The 17458-nt window shown below is 54.1% G+C and overlaps 3 protein-coding genes across 12 annotated transcripts in view; all 3 read left to right on the top strand.

Moving 5' to 3' along the window:
- Nucleotides 1–1795, top strand: part of FAM193B (family with sequence similarity 193 member B) — a 34487-nt gene extending 32692 nt beyond the window's left edge. For 5 of the 6 annotated variants that reach the window (XM_036282105.1, XM_036282107.1, XM_036282109.1 and 2 more), the window contains one exon: nucleotides 1408–1795. The gene's annotated coding sequence lies outside the window, so the exon portion shown is untranslated. The remainder of the gene's footprint in view (nucleotides 1–1407) is intronic. The other variant, XM_036282106.1, reaches the window with a different exon arrangement.
- Nucleotides 1796–4144: 2349 nt separating this feature from the next.
- DDX41 (DEAD-box helicase 41) lies at nucleotides 4145–9653 on the top strand. 3 transcript variants are annotated; one of them, XM_036282113.1, is made up of 17 exons: nucleotides 4145–4244; nucleotides 4410–4520; nucleotides 4799–4961; nucleotides 5039–5113; nucleotides 5210–5270; nucleotides 5398–5534; nucleotides 6200–6272; nucleotides 6366–6519; nucleotides 6597–6733; nucleotides 7530–7692; nucleotides 7813–7944; nucleotides 8229–8300; nucleotides 8432–8528; nucleotides 8667–8816; nucleotides 8902–8973; nucleotides 9059–9169; nucleotides 9321–9653. In XM_036282113.1, exons 5-17 carry the CDS (start codon nucleotides 5215–5217, stop codon nucleotides 9455–9457), a joined length of 1491 nt encoding a protein of 496 aa, XP_036138006.1. In that variant the 5' UTR covers nucleotides 4145–4244; nucleotides 4410–4520; nucleotides 4799–4961; nucleotides 5039–5113; nucleotides 5210–5214; the 3' UTR covers nucleotides 9458–9653. The 3 variants fall into 3 exon arrangements, with proteins under 3 accessions (XP_036138006.1, XP_036138007.1, XP_036138004.1); XM_036282114.1 differs by lacking the exon at nucleotides 4145–4244 and adding an exon at nucleotides 4274–4316 and having other exon boundaries at nucleotides 4720–4961; XM_036282111.1 differs by lacking the exon at nucleotides 4145–4244 and adding an exon at nucleotides 4276–4316.
- Nucleotides 9654–11316: 1663 nt separating this feature from the next.
- DOK3 (docking protein 3) lies at nucleotides 11317–15805 on the top strand. Of its 3 annotated transcripts, none has more exons than XM_036241861.1 (5): nucleotides 11317–11496; nucleotides 12435–12740; nucleotides 14462–14561; nucleotides 14654–14826; nucleotides 14921–15805. In XM_036241861.1, exons 1-5 carry the CDS (start codon nucleotides 11431–11433, stop codon nucleotides 15599–15601), a joined length of 1326 nt encoding a protein of 441 aa, XP_036097754.1. In that variant the 5' UTR covers nucleotides 11317–11430; the 3' UTR covers nucleotides 15602–15805. The 3 variants fall into 3 exon arrangements, with proteins under 3 accessions (XP_036097754.1, XP_036097755.1, XP_036097753.1); XM_036241862.1 differs by having other exon boundaries at nucleotides 11350–11496; nucleotides 12435–12621; XM_036241860.1 differs by having other exon boundaries at nucleotides 11350–11569.
- Nucleotides 15806–17458: the final 1653 nt, after the last annotated feature.

Here is a 17458-nt window from a genome sequence, read left to right as displayed (position 1 = left end):
TGCAGGCCATCAGGGCCAGCCCCGAGGGAGCAGTGAGGCACAGCCAACCTAGACAAGGCCTTAAAGGTCATTTGGTCATGGAGGGAAGAGTTTGTGGGTGCTCTCCCTCAACAGGATAGGTTCCATGAGGGCACTGATAATGAAGCTGCCTCATAGAAAAAGAGACCTGGCCCCCAGCTGAGCTCTGGCCTCCTCTCCTAGCCATCTGCACAAGCCCTTTTGTCTCAATTATTGACCAGTAATGTCCTGGACTGAAACAGAAGACTGGAGAAGGCACTAGGCTGTAAACCATAGTACAAAGAGAAGTGTGGCTGGCAGGCAGACTTTGATGCTGGGTTTGGGGCCTAATGGCTATGCAGTGCCATATCTCAACCCTTTTCTGGTTGGCAACTGCACAGTGCCCTTAAAGCAACAGGACACTGGGGCAGGTGGCTGAGCCCAAGGACCCCCAAACCTGCACCCAGGAGGGTATCCTCACCTCCTGTCTTCCTCTTTCTAGTTCCAGGGCAGCTCCTCTTTGTGCCAGAGCAGCAGACTCCCTGGATCCTTGGCTGAGTCTCCTTTTCCGCTGGCCTCAGCTCCCCAGGGGCAGCCTTTGGGACTGGGCTCCCTGTGGCACCTTTGTGCTGCCCCTGAGTCAGGACTTCCCTCAACCCTATTTCTCTGACGGGCTGGGCTCCCGGATCCTTTGCCAAACAGATATATGCACACTCCCAAGAGCTCCTGCCAGGAGGGCCAGGATGCCCTCTTGCCTTTCTTCTCTGGAACCAGGAGTGACGGGGACCCACGCAATTTCATTTGTTGTCCCTTCTGAGAGAGAGGGGTGTACCTCCTCTCTCAGGCCCAATGTCCCTGACACTTCGGAAACTTCATCGAGCCATCTTCTCCCTCTGGCTGATCTCTCTCCCAAGACAGGAGATGCTCCCTCCCCTGATCTCCTTTGACCTTTACCCTCCTCAGAGCACAACTGGGAGCCCTGAGTGCAAGAAAAAGCAGAGACTTGGGACCAGCCCAGGCTGTGTACCTGGAGCTTGAGGCAGGAATTTAAGTGCAGAGACAGCCTCTCCCCTGCCTGTACTCAGGAGAGCACATGCCAGAAGCTAGGCTGTTGCTCCACACTGTCCTGGGGAAGGGTGTGCTGCCACAGGGGACCATGAACTCCTAATGGATGGTCCCACATTCCTTGAGATCTAGGATGATGTTTCACATGTTGATAGAACGCCAGGACTGGGGCTCTGTTTCCTGACAGAGTCTTAACTTTCATCGTCTGCTGGAGGTGACTGAGGAAATCTGTGGGAGCAAAAGTAGGAGGCAACTGTTCTTGCCTCCACGGAGACCCATGGAGACCCAGAGCTGGCATAGGAAGGCCATTACTCACCATGTGGCCATGCTCTTCTGTTTTCTCAGCCCCTGCCGGGTCCAGCTTCTTCAGGGTGTCCTGAGACCCCCCAACTGCCAGCTGAAGGTCTACAGTTTCTTCCTCCTCCACATCCCCACCCACCTGCCCGAGACCCTCCCTGCTCCTTGCCATCCTGGACCAACCAGAAGCTGAGTGGATGCCATGCCAGGCTGGGGCCCCTCAGGACCTCCACAGAGCTGCCTCCTGGTGCTACGCAGCCTCCGCACTGAGCCTGGAGGCTGGGCTGGCCTGTGGGCCGGGGCCTGATGGTACTGCTGGCCCAACACTGCTCTTTTTGTGTTGTTTTTGTTTTCGTTTGTTTGTTGTTTTTTTAATTCTTTACTTTTGATACTGTGAAGATCTTTCCTGCCGAAAGATAAAACAACATTTGGACACAGAATTGGTGTGTTGGTTATTTGCTAGGCTGGGTGGGGGTGAGGTGAGGGATGTAATTAGAAGCATGGGGTCTGCCTTGGTCACTTAGGCATGTACTGTGTATCAGTGGCTTGGCATTGTTTCCACTTAATTCTTTTATTTTTTAATTTCTTTTTATTGTTGAAAAGATTACAAATGTCCCCACTTTTTCCCCCCATTGACCCCTTCCATCCCTCCACTCAATTTTTGTAGCTGTTCTAAGTGGGACTGTTAAGTGGGAATTTATAGACAGGAAAGTGACTATAGTTAGCTCAATTTGGCTGACTAGGGTTAGAGCACAGGCCTGTATGACTGCGGTCTCTGTGCCCTTTGCTCCTGTTATGAGGCCTTGTATGGGAGCAGCCCCTTCCCCACAATGTGTCTGTTTCTCCCCTGTAAGATGGGTGAATTAGAGAAATGGCACTTTGTCTGTGGGTAGTTGATGTGAGGAGGGACTTAGGGAAGTCATGAAGCCTTGAGGCCTTTATGGACAGTGCACCTGTAGCCTGGGTGTTTGGGGTTGTCAGGGAAAGTTGGGGGCGAGGGGGCGGGTAGATGGAGTTTTTATAAATTGGATCTGACTTTCCAATGGGAATAAGACATGTAGCTTAAGTACTTGAGAGTTAAGAGGATAATGAACTCTGTAAAGTAAAGCAAACTACCCCTCGCAGTAGATCTGGTTTGTAAATTCAGATTTTAATATAATAGGTTTGCTAAAAATGCCGTGTGTGTGTGTGTGTGTGTGTGTGTGTGTGTGTGTCCATCCATCCCAACTTCTTGCCCCCAATGTTGTTTTCTTAACTAAAACCAACTCTTAAGTGGAGAGTGATGGAGGCATTGGCCACACATCACTAAGATACCTTTATGGAGTGTTGGAAGCAGAATCAGAAACTGCTCCCTCTTCCCACCCCCACTCCTCCATGGGCTGGCAGTCAGTGCCAGCTTCCTCTTCTAAAGAAGTGAAACAGCATTGCCCACAGGTTTACAATTCCTGGGTCCTAGACTTTCCCAATCCCCAAGGAAGTATGGACACTCCTTTGAAACCTTTCTCTATATATTTATCACTCTAACTGTTGTACCAGCCTCCTGCCCTCAAGTTGAATTGGCACAGCTACCTAAAATTCTGCTTCATTTGAAAATTGCAAGTTTGATTGAGAAAGCACTTTACCTACAGATATAGACTTATGTGAGTGGCATTCTGGCCCCTCTGTGCCTGGCCTCTGCCTCTAGCACGAATTCCAGCCACACCTACAACCTCAGTCTCCTGCGAGGCTTGGCACCCTTAGATCTGACTTTTGCTCACATATTTCCCTCCTCCCAGATTACCCTTCTTTCATAAATTCCTGCTTATCCTTCACATCCGAGTTGAGAAGCCACTTTTACTGTGAGAATCAGTTTGCCCTTTGTGTAATTCCAAAAGTGGTACCATGTCTTTTGATACTTCTCCTTAACCTCAAGACTGGTTATATTTCTGTTTCCTCGACGAATCCATAATCTCACAAGCCAGGTTTGTGTCTTGTTCCTTTTTTATCTGCTTCAGCATTGCACAATGCCCAGGACACACTCATATTAAATATATGAAGAAAGGACCGCATTGACCCATCACTCCTCTCAGTCCCCAGTGACAAAATTACTTTGGCAGTCACCTCCCTGCATGCTCAGAGCCCAATTTACCTCTCCAACCCTTGCGCTGGCTCACCCCCACTCCCATGTGGGCGAAGTGATTTTTTTATTCTCTGGGAATCTGCGCTTGCACATGGCCAGACCATTCCTGCTGGACCCTCTAACTGGGAGGCCTTTTTCTTCCCCACTCCCTGCTCTGAGATTCCACACTTCCGTGGAAGCTCATTTCCAGGGTCTCCTCAGGTTCCCTCTAAGCTCTATATTCACAGCATTTAAAATAATCGCTTACACACATATGTACAGACGCTCAGTTGAAAACCACCGTCATCAGTATTTTATTTACTCCTCACTACTCTGAACATAGGTCCCACAAGAGGACACCAGTCAGGGCAGCAGGGCTTGAGTCATTTGTTCTGCAAGCCGTACCCTGCCCCCTGGTGGCCCTGAGGAATATGCAGACCGGGGCTGGATCCGGCTACGTCCCAGGGCTCCCGGGCCCCCAGAGGGGCGGGCATATCGGATGACGTCATGCTCTGAGCGCGACTAGGCACCTGGCGGGATCCGCGTCTTCATTTGGGGCACCGCCACCGCACTTGGTTTGATCCTTTAGCACCTGCTCCACAATGCTTTGCTTGACGCTTTCGCCCTCAGCCCTGGCATCAGCTGTATAGCCGCACAGGGAACATGGATGCCGTGCCGCAGGACAGGACAGCGGCTCAGGAGAAAGTTTGTCCCTCGGCGCGATCCGGCACTCAGGTCGTTGCTAGGCGCCGACGTACATTTCTTCACATCTGATTGGATCTCAGAAGTAAGGCGGGCTCTTTTGCCGTGGGGCGCATGCGTGCAAAAAAGGATGGAGGAGTCGGAACCTGAATGGAAGGTGGGAGTGAGGCTGGGGTCTGCGCGGGTGGCGAGCCCCAGTGAAGACGGGAAAGACGAGGGGGTTTGGGGCTTGACTCATGTGTCTCTGCAGCGGGCTCGTACCGACGAGGGGACTGCTGTAGGAAGCCGTTCCGAGGCAGATGATGAGGACGACGAGGATTATGTGCCCTATGTGCCATTGCGACAGCGCCGGCAGCTCCTGGTGAGGGCCCGGGGCCTAGGGAGGAATGAGGGTAGGGGGTGGGTATTTCGCAGTCGAATTGGGGGGGGGGCGACTTCTAGTCTACGGGGTGAGGTGTCTACACGGGATCGTGGGCCCCAGGCACGACCCGAGGGACTGGTGACCTAATCTGAGGAGTAGGGACAGTTCTGCACCTCGGGCCACGGCCTTCTCCCAAAAGCTAGGATCCTGCCACAGCTCCTGGGTGCGATGCCTCACTCTGTTGAGCTCGGCTCTGAGGGGCGCTGGTGAAACCTCAGCTCCAGAAGCTGCTACAGCGAAGACGCAAGGGAGCTGCTTCGGAAGAGGAGCAGCAGGACAGTGGCAGTGACCACCGGGGAGATGAAGACGACATCCCGCTGGGCCCACAGTCCAATGTCAGCCTCCTGGATCAACACCAGCACCTCAAAGAGAAGGCTGAAGGTGGGTTCATCAGTGGCAGGAGGCTCTGCTTGGTGCATTGCTTTGGTGTTTCTTTGACTTCTGTTTTTTTTCCTCAGCCCGCAAGGAGTCTGCCAAGGAAAAGCAGCTGAAGGAAGAGGAGAAGATCCTGGAGAGTGTGGCTGAGGGCCGAGGTATGGTAGCTTGGGCAGGGATGGAGCATGTTATATCTCAAGGAGCCTGGCCTCTGGGAAGCAAGAGGCAACCCTGAGCCACGTCTCTCTTCTCAGCCTTGATGTCAGTGAAGGAGATGGCTAAGGGAATCACATACGACGATCCAATCAAAACCAGGTGGGTATTTATAATTTCTGGAAAAGCAGTTATCCTTACCTGGAATAGTTTGTATCTGAGATTGGCAGGGACATGCCACAGGCAGCTGTGCTCAGGGCTTCTATTGATCCCTACCACCTACTTACAGTTGGACACCTCCCCGCTATGTCCTGAGCATGTCTGAAGAGCGGCATGAGCGTGTACGGAAGAAATATCACATTCTGGTGGAAGGTGATGGTATCCCACCACCCATCAAGAGCTTCAAGGAAATGAAATTTCCTGCAGGTATCTGGGCAGTGGGAGAGGCACCACACTTTGATAGTCAAACATCTGTGAGGTTGCGTCCCATCCCCCAGCAGCTGCAGCATAGCCAGTGGGGATGGAGGGATTTGATGAGAGGTTTCTTTTTTTTTTTTTTGTATCCTCACCCGAGTACATTGTGTTTATCTTCAGATAGAACAGGAAGGAGAGAGGGAGGAAGAGAGAGAGAAACATCAATGTGAGAGAGACACATCAAGTGGTTGCTACCCACACGACCCCAGTTCCCAACCGGGGCCGGGGACAAACTGCAACCAAGGCACGTGCCCTTAGCAGGAACCGAACCCAGGACTCTCTGGTCCGTGGGCCGATGCTCCAACCACTGAGCCAAACAGGCCAGGGCATTGATGAGGGGTTTCTTTAGGTTCCTTTTTCAGTTGTGCCAGCTGAACATATTCACTGTCTGTGCCATTAGGGACCTTAATTGGGCAAGTGAGGCTGGGCTTGGACAGATACGAGTTTTAATCCTGCCTCCACTTAGCCTAGGAGCTTTAAACAGGTCTCTCAGCCTTTCTTTCCCTGGGCCTCAGTTTTATCATTTGTAACTTGGGGGGAATGGTGGCAGTTTTAGCTTGGGGACCTGGCAAAGTACCTGTGAGACACAAGTGTGATATCGGGGTTGTTTTCTGTAGCCATCCTGAGAGGCCTGAAGAAGAAGGGCATCCATCACCCAACACCTATTCAGATCCAGGGCATCCCCACCATGTAAGTGTGGACCTTGGGGCCCTGAAAAGGGCAGTGATGGGCAGTTCCTGTACTCCACTGAACCTGACCCAAAGGCTTGTTCTCTGTCAACAGTTTATCTGGCCGTGACATGATAGGCATCGCCTTCACAGGTTCAGGCAAGACACTGGTGTTCACTTTACCTGTCATCATGTTCTGCCTGGAACAAGAGAAAAGATTACCTTTCTCCAAGCGTGAAGGGCCCTATGGACTCATTATCTGCCCCTCGGTAAGATAGGCTGGCCTAGAAGACAGGGCACCAATGAGACTGTCTTCTGGTACCAGCCACTGCCCCTGTATCTGCAGCGAGAGCTGGCCCGACAGACCCATGGCATCCTGGAATACTACTGCCGCCTACTGCAGGAGGACAGCTCGCCACTCCTGCGCTGTGCACTTTGCATCGGGGGCATGTCTGTCAAAGAGCAGATGGAGACCATCCGACAGTGAGCATAAGCATTCCTCACCCCAGGGCTTCCCCAAAGCCCCTAGATAAGCTGAAGGATCCTTTGCTTTAGCTACTCTTCATATCCTTGCAGAGGCCTAATTCAGAGTCCCCAATCTCATGGAGAGGTCAGCTGGGATGAGACAGGATGTGGTGAGGGACTGTGGGGACACAGCAGATGGAACAGGGGCATCTGGAAAGTCAGGGGATCCAGGCATTTCAGACAGAAGTAGGGGGCCTGAGGTGTCCAAAAAGGTTAGGCTCATTCAGTGTATAGCCCAGCAAGGAGGTTGAGGCACTGGACTCATGCTCTTCCACACAGTGCAGTCCCCAGCAAATATCACCGGCTGTCTGGGGTTACAGACAAGTCACACCCAGTCCCTGTTTGATAGGCATTCCCAGTCCCAGGGAAAATGCAGACACAGAACAGTTCAATTCAGTGTACCAGTAAAGTGAGCCATTCCAGATCTATGGAGGGAGCTGAGGGAGTGCAGATTGAGGCCTATTTGGAGATTCAGGACAGGCCCCTCCTGGGGGTAAGAGGAATGACCCAGGAGAAGGGGGAAGGACGTGCCAGGCAGAGGTGAACACATAGTTGGGAAGCGCTCTGGAGTACAGACAGCATTGGTCAAGAAGGCTGCAACCTGCTCCAGTAGAGATGTATGCTGTACATAGGGCAATACAGTGGGAGTGATCAGGAGAGACAGGAAAGAGCCAGAGGGCAGAAATCATAGTGCTGGCCTTTAAGTAGGGCTGAGCAGGTTGCCCTGACCTCAGAATCTCTCCTTGGTTCCCAGTGGTGTGCACATGATGGTGGCCACCCCTGGGCGCCTCATGGATCTACTACAAAAGAAGATGGTCAGCCTAGACATCTGTCGGTACCTGGCCCTGGACGAGGCTGACCGCATGATTGACATGGGCTTCGAGGGCGACATTCGCACCATCTTCTCCTACTTCAAGGTGCCCATCTCTGCCTGGTCAGGGCACTACTGCCACCCTCAGGGCTGCCCACCCACTGTCCCAGCTGCTCAGCTTCCCCAGCCCCCACATGCCCTCAGCCCCAGCTCTCCCCTTCTTTAGGGTCAGCGCCAGACCCTACTCTTCAGCGCCACCATGCCTAAGAAGATACAGAACTTTGCCAAGAGTGCCCTGGTGAAGCCTGTCACAATCAATGTGGGGCGCGCTGGGGCCGCCAGCCTAGATGTCATACAGGTGGGTGAGCATTCCTGGTGGGCAGTCTCACCACTGAACTCTGGATCTGGTGAGGTTCCTTTGGAGCGGGATGGAACAGGATGGGTGGTCTACCTTGGGAGCACTAAGGGTTTCGTTCAAAGCCCCAGCCCTTAGCAGGAAACATTCTGAGGGTGCCCAGCGCTTGGTGGCAAGAGGTTTCTGATCACCTCCTGGCAGGGATTGGGGGCACCCAGCCTCTGTGGCAGAGCCATGGCTGGTGAGTTCGTTCCCAAGACCACCTGACCTGGCCCCTGTGATGGCAGGAGGTGGAATATGTGAAGGAGGAGGCCAAGATGGTGTACCTGCTTGAGTGCCTGCAGAAGACACCCCCACCCGTGAGTATAGCCGGCCAGGCTTGCCCTGGACTCCCAGGATGATGGGAGTGTGCAGTGGAGGTAACACACTGGGGAAAGTTGGGGACACTGGGCGGAGGCAGTCCCTGTGACGAGTTGGCCTTTCTGGACAGGTACTCATCTTTGCAGAGAAGAAGGCCGATGTGGATGCCATCCATGAGTACCTGCTGCTCAAGGGGGTCGAGGCCGTGGCCATCCATGGCGGCAAAGGTCAGGCTGGCATGTGTATAGGCACGGACTCTGCTGCTTTAGTGGCTTCTCACCTAACCCCTTTCCCTACTGGCTGGCTTGCCACTACTCCCCAAACTTCTGCTGTCACTCTGACAACTCCCGCTTGACCCTCCCCAGACCAGGAGGAACGGACCAAGGCCATTGAAGCATTCAGGGAAGGCAAGAAGGATGTTCTAGTGGCCACAGATGTAGCCTCCAAGGGCCTGGACTTCCCTGCCATCCAGCATGTCATCAATTACGACATGCCTGAGGAGATCGAGAACTATGGTGGGAACTTGTGGGATGGGGGTGCAGGCTAGGCCCCGGCCCCAGCCCCAGGCCGTGGACCAGAGGCTGTTTCCTCTCTCTGCAGTGCACAGAATAGGCCGTACTGGACGCTCAGGAAACACAGGCATCGCCACCACCTTCATCAATAAGGCTTGTGGTGAGTCTACTGCCAGGGCCACAACAGTTGTCCCGAGTCCTACAGGGCCCAGTGTTGGACCTAATGATTCCCCACTGCCCCACAGATGAGTCAGTGCTAATGGACCTCAAAGCCCTGCTACTGGAGGCCAAGCAGAAGGTGCCACCTGTGCTGCAAGTGCTGCACTGTGGGGACGAGTCCATGCTGGACATTGGAGGTGACTGCGAAACGGAGACAGTAGTCCAGAGGGGGGCATGACGGGAACACCATGAAACAAGTCCACACTGCACATGAGTGGATGGGGGGCAGGGTCTGGGGCATGGAACCTGACTGTTACCATGCTGATCCCCATTCTCCCATACCCCCAGGAGAGCGTGGCTGTGCCTTCTGTGGGGGCCTGGGCCATCGGATCACCGACTGCCCCAAACTTGAGGCCATGCAGACCAAGCAGGTTAGCAACATCGGCCGAAAGGACTACCTGGCCCACAGCTCCATGGACTTCTAGCCACCTCTCATCCTTCCTTCATAAGAGGCCTCGGTCCCTGCGTCCCAGCCGCCTCCCACACACCAGCCCCCTGGACAAGAAGCCAGCATCCTCGGCCCAGCTGGCCTAGGCTGGGCCTGGCTGCCTGCCCTCTGTACCCCTGGAATTAATATTTTCCCTCCCCTTTACCCCAGTTGCCATTAAAGCACAAGCCTCTCTAGTCTCAGCCTCAGCCCTGCCTCTGTGTTTCACCTCATCTGCCCACTGCTTCCTGGCAGCCTCACCTTCTGACCTCCAGAGCCCTTTTGAAGCAGGGTCTGAGTATCTCCCCAACACCCAGATGTCTCAGTTGTGGAAGGAGGCATCAAGCTGTGGTACTCTTCTGAACCAGCTTTATTTGTGACTCAGAGGCACTACTCGGTAAACAAGGCAAAATCTTTGGTCAGGTTTTTGGGTCTCTGGTTGTTTGTCACAATCTCCAGCCCTGCCCCAGCCTCCCTCTTGTCAATTGTGTGAGGCTCCTAGGGCCCTTGAGAGGCAACTTCCTGCCTCGGGACCCCTGTTCCTGGTAGGGAACCCTCCGCTCTGTTTGCTAAGGGGCAGCCAGTGCCACAGGACTGCCACTCAAGCTACAAGCACTCCCTGACATTCTCTGTGCCAAGCTTTCTGCTGGGCAGCTCACTGGTGACTGGAAAAGAGAGCAGACATAATGAACATGGGCAATAGTCATGAGAATGTTAGCAAATGGACCAGGATTTCAACATATGGCAAGGCGTATGCAGAGGACCAGAGCTGGTGACTGTTCCTCTGTGCCAGGTACTTCATGTACAGGGCCACATGCTTATCCCAGCAGGACAGCAGTTGCTCAAGCTGTGTTTGTCACTTGGTGTGTGGCCTTGGGCAAGTTACTTAATGTTTCTGAGCCTCGATTTCCTCATTGTTGAAATGACAGGGTACAAAGGGCTTAGTTTCTAAGATGAGCTCAGGGCTGTCTGATCCATGTCTGGTACAAAGCCAGGTGCAGGAGGCCCTTGGAAAGGATTCCTTGCCTGAGAAGCAGCACACTCCGTATGTGACCCCCAAACCATATTCCTGAGCCTGTTTACATGTTCCTTTCCAGAGGTGGCTTTGATAATCACATGAGGCTCTTTCCTGAATTCAGATCCACATGCAGAGCCATAATTCGGCCTCCAGCAAGGCAAGGGGGGAAAAAAATAGGCCCCCAGCAAGAAGCAAAGCTTATAAAGAGCATGTGAGCTCTCTAGGGAGCCCACTGGGAGCAAAGCACCTACGTTCATGTGGCCAGGGCCACACATGGGGACTGGGGCACACTGCTGGGGCCTTGGTGCTCTGGAGGAGTTGGGCTGGAGTCAGGACTCAACACCTTGAGTGCTGGCCTTAGGAGCCCAGACTATACCCGAGGGTAGTGGGGAGCCAGAAAACATTTAGAAAAGGGAGAGATGGGTAGGTCTAGGTGGGGCAGTGGTTCAAAGGGGGGTGCTTAGGCTGGCATTGGACTGGGGTTGTGAAGATGGAGAGAGCAAGTGAAAGTTAATAGATATTTGGAGATAAGGGCAAGCCAACCAACCAGGGTTGCAAGTGGGGAAGCAAGGAGTTTGCCAGTCCGGCTGTAAGAAGGCCAGGCCCAGGGTGCACAACTGCCCACGGGGGTAACTGGGGAGTCAGTCTGTAGGTCAGATGCTCATACCTCCTGACCCAGATGCAAGCATGGGTCATTTGCCCTCAGGTGTCTGAGGCCCCTGCCAGGCTTTCATGGGCACCTTGGCCAGAACCCTAGGGAAGAAATACGTAATGCCCCCACCCCCATCCTAGCTCTTTTACTGACAAAGGGGCTCCCCTCCCCCAGCCACACAGCTGCCTCTCTGGACAGAGGGAGGGGAAGTGGCCAGAAGAGGAAGTGTGAGGAGTTCCCTTCAGCCTGTCACCAGTCTCCTCAGGCCTTCGGAGTGGCGGCCCTTGGGCCCGCTGCAGCCATGGAGCCTCTGGAGACCCCCGTCAAGGATGGCATCCTCTACCAGCAGCACATCAAGTTTGGCAAGGTTGGGACTCTGGCTGCCCAGGATAATTGATGAGCCTCCACCCAGCCTCAGCCCACCTGGACCGGGGAGAATGGTGATGGGAATGAGGGTGGGGAATACAACCCAGGTGTGGGGGTGGGACAGAGCCCCCGCCTCAGCCTAAGCAAGAGGGCTGAGCCTGAGTGGGCCTTGGGGAGACCCTGCCTCATTTATAGATGGGGAAGCCAAGAGTTAGGGGGGGTCTAAGAACCCAAACCTTGAAGCAGGGCAGGGCAGAGCTGGAGGCTGGCTAATCAATCCAGCAGTCTTCCACCCTTTGGAGGGCCAGGGGCTGAGCTGGAGGAGCCCCCAGAGGTGGAGCCCCACCCTGCAGAAGAGAGCTCCTTGGCTCCTCCCAGCCTGTCATGGGACACAGTCGGGGGTTCTCTTCTCTTCAGGCAGCAGGCCCTGCACCCCTACAACTCAGCTGCAGCTGCTGCCCAGGCAGATAAACTGTTTCCTTTGCTTGACACTACTTGCATGTTTCCTTCCTTGCCATGATGAGAGTGAGGCCTCCCTCCTGCCACAGTCCTTGTCCTGTGGCCCAAGTGACCTTTGGTGGGGGAGGGGCACCAACAGAAAGCAGTGTCAGATAGTCTGTTTCAGCCACTAGATATTTTACAGACATAATCCAGTAGAAGCCCCAACCTCACATTGTCATGACCTTTTGAGAGACTAGGACACTAGTGTTTATGGGGGTGCCAGTTAGGAAAATGTGGGATGGATTTAAACCCAGGGCTGACTGACCCCAAGCACAGACTGCCCTTTGTTGGGCTGGCTGTGGCAAGATCTCCTTCTCTGAGGCCCTGAGGAATTGGGGGTGGCGGAGGCCAGCCTGAGTGGCCAGGAGTGTTTGCTGAGTGGCTTGTGCTGAGCTGAGCTACAGTGAAGGTCTTCACCCCCATCCTCATCTCCCACAGAAGTCCTGGCGAAAGGTGTGGGGTCTGCTGTATGCAGGGGGCCCATCAGGCGTGGCACGGCTGGAGAGCTGGGAAGTCCGGGATGGTGGCCTGGGGCCAGCTGGTGATCGGTCTGCAGGTCCTAGCCGAAGAGGAGAGCGGCGAGTCATCCGCCTGGCTGACTGTGTGTCAGTGCTGCCAGCTGACGGTGAGAACTGCCCCCGGGACACTGGTGCCTTCCTGCTCACCACCACTGAGCGAAGCCACCTGCTGGCCGCACAGCACCGCCAGGCATGGATGGGCCCCATCTGCCAGCTGGCCTTCCCGGTGAGCACAGGGCAAGCGGGCAGGGTATCCAAGGTCTGGCCCTGGGGGGACTGGCTCACCCCCAACTTTTTCATTCCTTATTCACTCACATCCTGTCACTCAGCAAGCACCTGCTAAGTACCTATGAACCTGGGAAACAGCCCAGAAACAGAAACCACAGAACAAATCTCAAATGGCCATGCATGCTGTGGAGAAAATGAAAGGCTGGGGTGGGATCAGGAGTGAACCAGGGGACACTAGGCAGGATGGTCAAAGAAGGCCTCTCAGGAGGGGACAGTAGCCTGAGTCCTCAAGGACACCCTACCAGGCAAACATCTAAGGAGAGTGTCCCAGACACTGAGGTCCAAAGAGTATCCTGAACAGAGGGAGGAGCAGTGTGGGTAAAGGCCCTGAGGCAGGGAAAAGTTTAATTTGGCTGGAGGGCAAGGAGTGGGGGCCCAGGAACACGCAGAGGCAGGCAAAAGAATTTGATGAGAACCTACTGAAACCACCTTGGGCCACATGTGGAGTTTGGGATTTTATTAAGGGTGAGAGGAGAAGCCTTTGGGGGTTTGAGCTAGGGACTGAGTTTTAAAAACTTCACAGGGTCTATAATGGACCAAAAGGAAATGACTCTAGTGGGTTCCTCAATTAGTGCAACAGAGTTACCATATGACCCAGCAATTCTCAAGAGAATTGAAACTGATGTTCAAACAAATCATGTGCAAAAATGTTCAGAGCAACACTATTCCCAATAGCCCAAAGGTGCAAACAATCCAAATGTCCATCTGCTAATGGGAGATAAACCAAGTGTGTCTGTCCATACAATGAAACGTTGCTCGACCATAAAAAGGAGTGCACCACTGACACGTGCTACTCAGTGGATGAACCCCGAAAACATTAAGCTAAGCCAACAAAGCCAGGCACAAAAGGCCCCTTATTGTATGATTAGGCAAATCCAGAGCAATAGAAAGCAGATTGGTGTTCGCCAGGGGCTGGGGGCAGGGAGGAAAGTGGCATGGGTATGGGTTTTCATATGGAGTGATGAAACATCCTGGAATTAGATAAAGGTAATGGTTTCACAATCTTGTGACTTTACTAAAAAACACTGAATTGTATACTTCAAACTGAATAAAATGGTAAATTTTGTGATGTATATTTAATTTTTTTTTCAATTTAAAATTTTTACGTTAAAAGAAAAAGAAAGAAATGAACAAGAGTAAGAGAGCAGTGAGGAACCACTGCATTTGGCCCTAGCCTTGCTACCTGGGCCAGGGTGCTCATAGTTGGGATGCTGAGAGTCGGCCTGAGGACATAAAGGGACTAGAGGTAGGAGGGGTGAGATGGAGCCTGAGGCCTGGGGGAGGAGTGAGTGACCAGTTCACTTGTTCCCACCCTGAAACTCCTGCCCCTTTACCACTCTAAATTGTGGGGGATATACAGGGCTGTCCTGGTCCCCAGCCTAGTGTAAGGGTAAGAGGACCATCTTGTTGTGTGTCCCTAATTTACAGCTCTCAGCACCCTCAGGGGGAAGGATAAGATTGCAGAGGGGAAATAGTCTCAGGGGTGCCCAGGCTTGTGCAGTGTGTCAGGGGCAGAGCTGGGACTGGTACCAGGTCTCTGGATGCACTTGCTTGTCCAAGTCCTGGGTGACATTTCTCCCCATGAAAAGGATGCAGGAAGAGGTGTGGGGGTGTGAGGGGTAGTGGGACTCTAATCTCTGACCTTGGCCCATTTCCCAGGGCACAGGAGAATGTTCCTCTGGATCAGGGGAGGTGGAGGCTCCCAAGCGGGGCCTGGTCCCCATGGAAGAGAACTCCATCTACTCTTCCTGGCAGGAAGGTGAGTCGGGGAGGTGCACGGGCAACCTCAGCGCCACCACACCCAGGGCTGAGACCTCTGGGGGACCATAGTGCTGTGCCCTCTGCTTGCAGTGGGCAAATTTCCAGTGGTGGTACAGAGGACAGAGGCAGCTGCCCGCTGCCAGCTGAAGGGACCCTACATCCTGCTGCTGGGCCAAGACACCATCCAGCTGAGTGAGCCAGCCAGTCTGAAGGCCCTCTACACCTGGCCCTACCACTTCCTGCGCAAGTTTGGTTCTGACAAGGTGAGGTACTGGGTCTGCAGTGGAGGGGACTAGGAGACAGTGGGAGATCAAGGGACCCCTTGGCCACTGACCTGCCCATGTCACCCATGACCAGGACGTGTTCTCCTTTGAAGCTGGCCGCCGTTGTGACTCAGGTGAGGGCCTCTTCGCCTTCAAAAGCCCCCGAGCTCCAGACTTGTGCAGGGTTGTGGCTGCTGCCATCACCCGCCAGCGGGAGCGGCTGCCTCAGCTGGGGGGGCCCCGGCCCTGCCCCCTGCCCCGGGCCACCTCCCTGCCCTCACTTGAGCCTCCTGGAGAGCTTCGGGAGTTGCCCCCTGGGCCTGAGCCTTCAGGCTCCCATAGGGCACACCTGCCCGAGCCTGGGCCACAGAGCCTGCCTCCGCTGCCTGTGGAGCCTGGGCTGTATGCTGCTGTGTGCAAGCCGGCCAGCGGTCCCCTGCGCACAGCTGAGCACCTCTATGAGAATCTGTGTGCGCTAGAAGCTGGCCCCATACAACCTGACCTGGGGGGCCCTATGCAGGAGGGCCCTAGAGGCTGCAGTCCCCCAGCCAGCCCCATCTACCACAACAGCGAGGACCTGGGCTGGCCTGGCCCAGCCCATGACAGTAACCTGGAGGCCCAGTACCGGCGGCTGCTGGAGCTGGAGCTTGGTGACAGTGGCAATGAGGCTGGGGTCTCTGGCCACCCTGGTGCCCATACAAGCTTCAAGGCCAAGTTGGTGACACTGCTGAGCCGAGAGCGGAAGAAGGGCCCAGCCCCCTGCGACCGGCCCTGAATGCCTGATGTGGCCTGGCATGGGACAAGAGGGTGGGCAAACAATGGACATCTGGGGACACAGCTCTGTACCCACTCTGGCCTTTGGGGCCAAGGCAGGTGGCCTGAGGAGGCCCCTCAAGAGCGTTGCCAGCCCCCCAGTGTATAGGGTACAAGTCTCTGACAATAAAGCCTCTAGCTCCCCTCTTGGTCCTGCCTTGTGGTCCATAGCCTGCACCTCCTCATTTCAGCTCCTGACAGAGGCACTTGGGATCCACATAGGCACACAGCCCCTCCCTCACATGTGTTGCAGCAAATACCAGTGTCTTCTGCTGGGTCCTAGGGGCATAAATGACCTGGACCTGACCTCTGCTACCAGTGGTCTCAAGTCCACTTCAGCAGGCAGGCAGGATGCAGACATGTGCAGTAGAGTAAGAAAGTCAGGCAGAGGAGAAGTAAGATGTCCTCTGGATGGAGTGTGAAGGGAAGGCAGGGCTGCACCAGGTGGGCAGGGAGTCCCAGGGCTTCCAGGCCAAGGGTGGGAATGGTGGGCACAGAGAGGAAGAGAAGAGTGTGTATACAGAGGGCCCCAAGGGGCTGAGGGGGAGTTAGTGGCTAAGCATAAACTCAGCCTGACCATCCTGCAATAATCTTGGTCTCATCCTCAGTGAAAGGATGATCAGACTATGGAAGGAGCAATGTGGAGGCCAAATACAGTGATACCTCGGTTCGCGAACGCCTCGGTTTTCGACCAAATCGGGATTCGAGAAACTTTTGTCTCGGAATCCGAACAAATATTTGGAACTCGAACTTCCGAGTTGAGCCGAATGGCGTTCATTCGGCCCAGCGCGCCTTGCTTGCGTCATCAGTGTGAGTGCAGAGAGAGAGTCACGCTTTGTGGAGTCACGCTTTCCTATTGGTTTCATTGCTTCGGTTCTCGAACAATTCGGTTCTCGACCGTCCTCCTGGAACGAATTATGTTCGAGAACCGAGGTATCACTGTATGAGGGAGCCCAACTAGAGACTAGGAAGTCTGATCTGGGAAGAAGGTGATGGGGGTGGCAGGAAGGATGGGTGGAAGGGACTTTAACATGTACACACCCAAAAACCATGCTCTTGCTGAGACACATGCTCAAGTGCACAGTCACTTTGGGGAACCCCTGACCTCAGTTTCTTCAACTGTCAAGGCTAAAGATCAAATTACACCGTAGGCATGCATTCATTCATTTTTTACTGCATGTTTTACCACGAGCTTACTCTGTGCCAGGCACTGGTAACACTGGTAACAGGAGCCCCCGAAACCAGAGAGAGATAAGCAAGTCTCATGAAGACTTTAGTGGCTTCCTTACTGTCCTCCCCTCGTGCTACTTCCTGTCACCATCCCTGGGGCCTCGTATACACAAGAATCATGCCCCATGAGGACCTAGCCTCCTGGCCTCTTGATCACAACTCTGCCTCAGCTGCCTACACCCTTGGCACATCCCAATTTTGTCTTCATGACAGTGACGCTCCATTGTCACTTCACAGTGATGCAATCTTATTTCCAAGCATCTGATCTGGCTACTCCTTCTCTCCTTCCGGCCCACTTCCTCTAGCATGACACATACAGCTCCTCCCCAGCTGTCCGGAACTACAGTGACCCTTCTCTGGCTGTGTGCATGGCTGCTGTCCGCTATCTTATCCTTGTCCCACTTAAATTCTGTGCTCCACCAATGGAGCCACCCCCACGCACTCCTCTCTCCTTCCATCTTATTTGTCCAGCAAAGCCCCAGCCTTGGGTGGATCAACTCTCCTCTGTGCCTGGCAGCTGCTCACAGCCAGAGAAATTCATGCAACCAGGCTTGATTGCATTGCTTTTACCAAAGTGACCTCAAACCTC

Source organism: Molossus molossus, unplaced genomic scaffold (genome assembly GCF_014108415.1).
Source record: "Molossus molossus isolate mMolMol1 unplaced genomic scaffold, mMolMol1.p scaffold_m16_p_4, whole genome shotgun sequence".
NCBI classification, from domain to species: domain Eukaryota; kingdom Metazoa; phylum Chordata; class Mammalia; order Chiroptera; family Molossidae; genus Molossus; species Molossus molossus.
The sequence above is the reverse complement of the archived record's forward strand: the minus strand, read 5'-3'. Positions and strand labels throughout refer to the sequence as shown.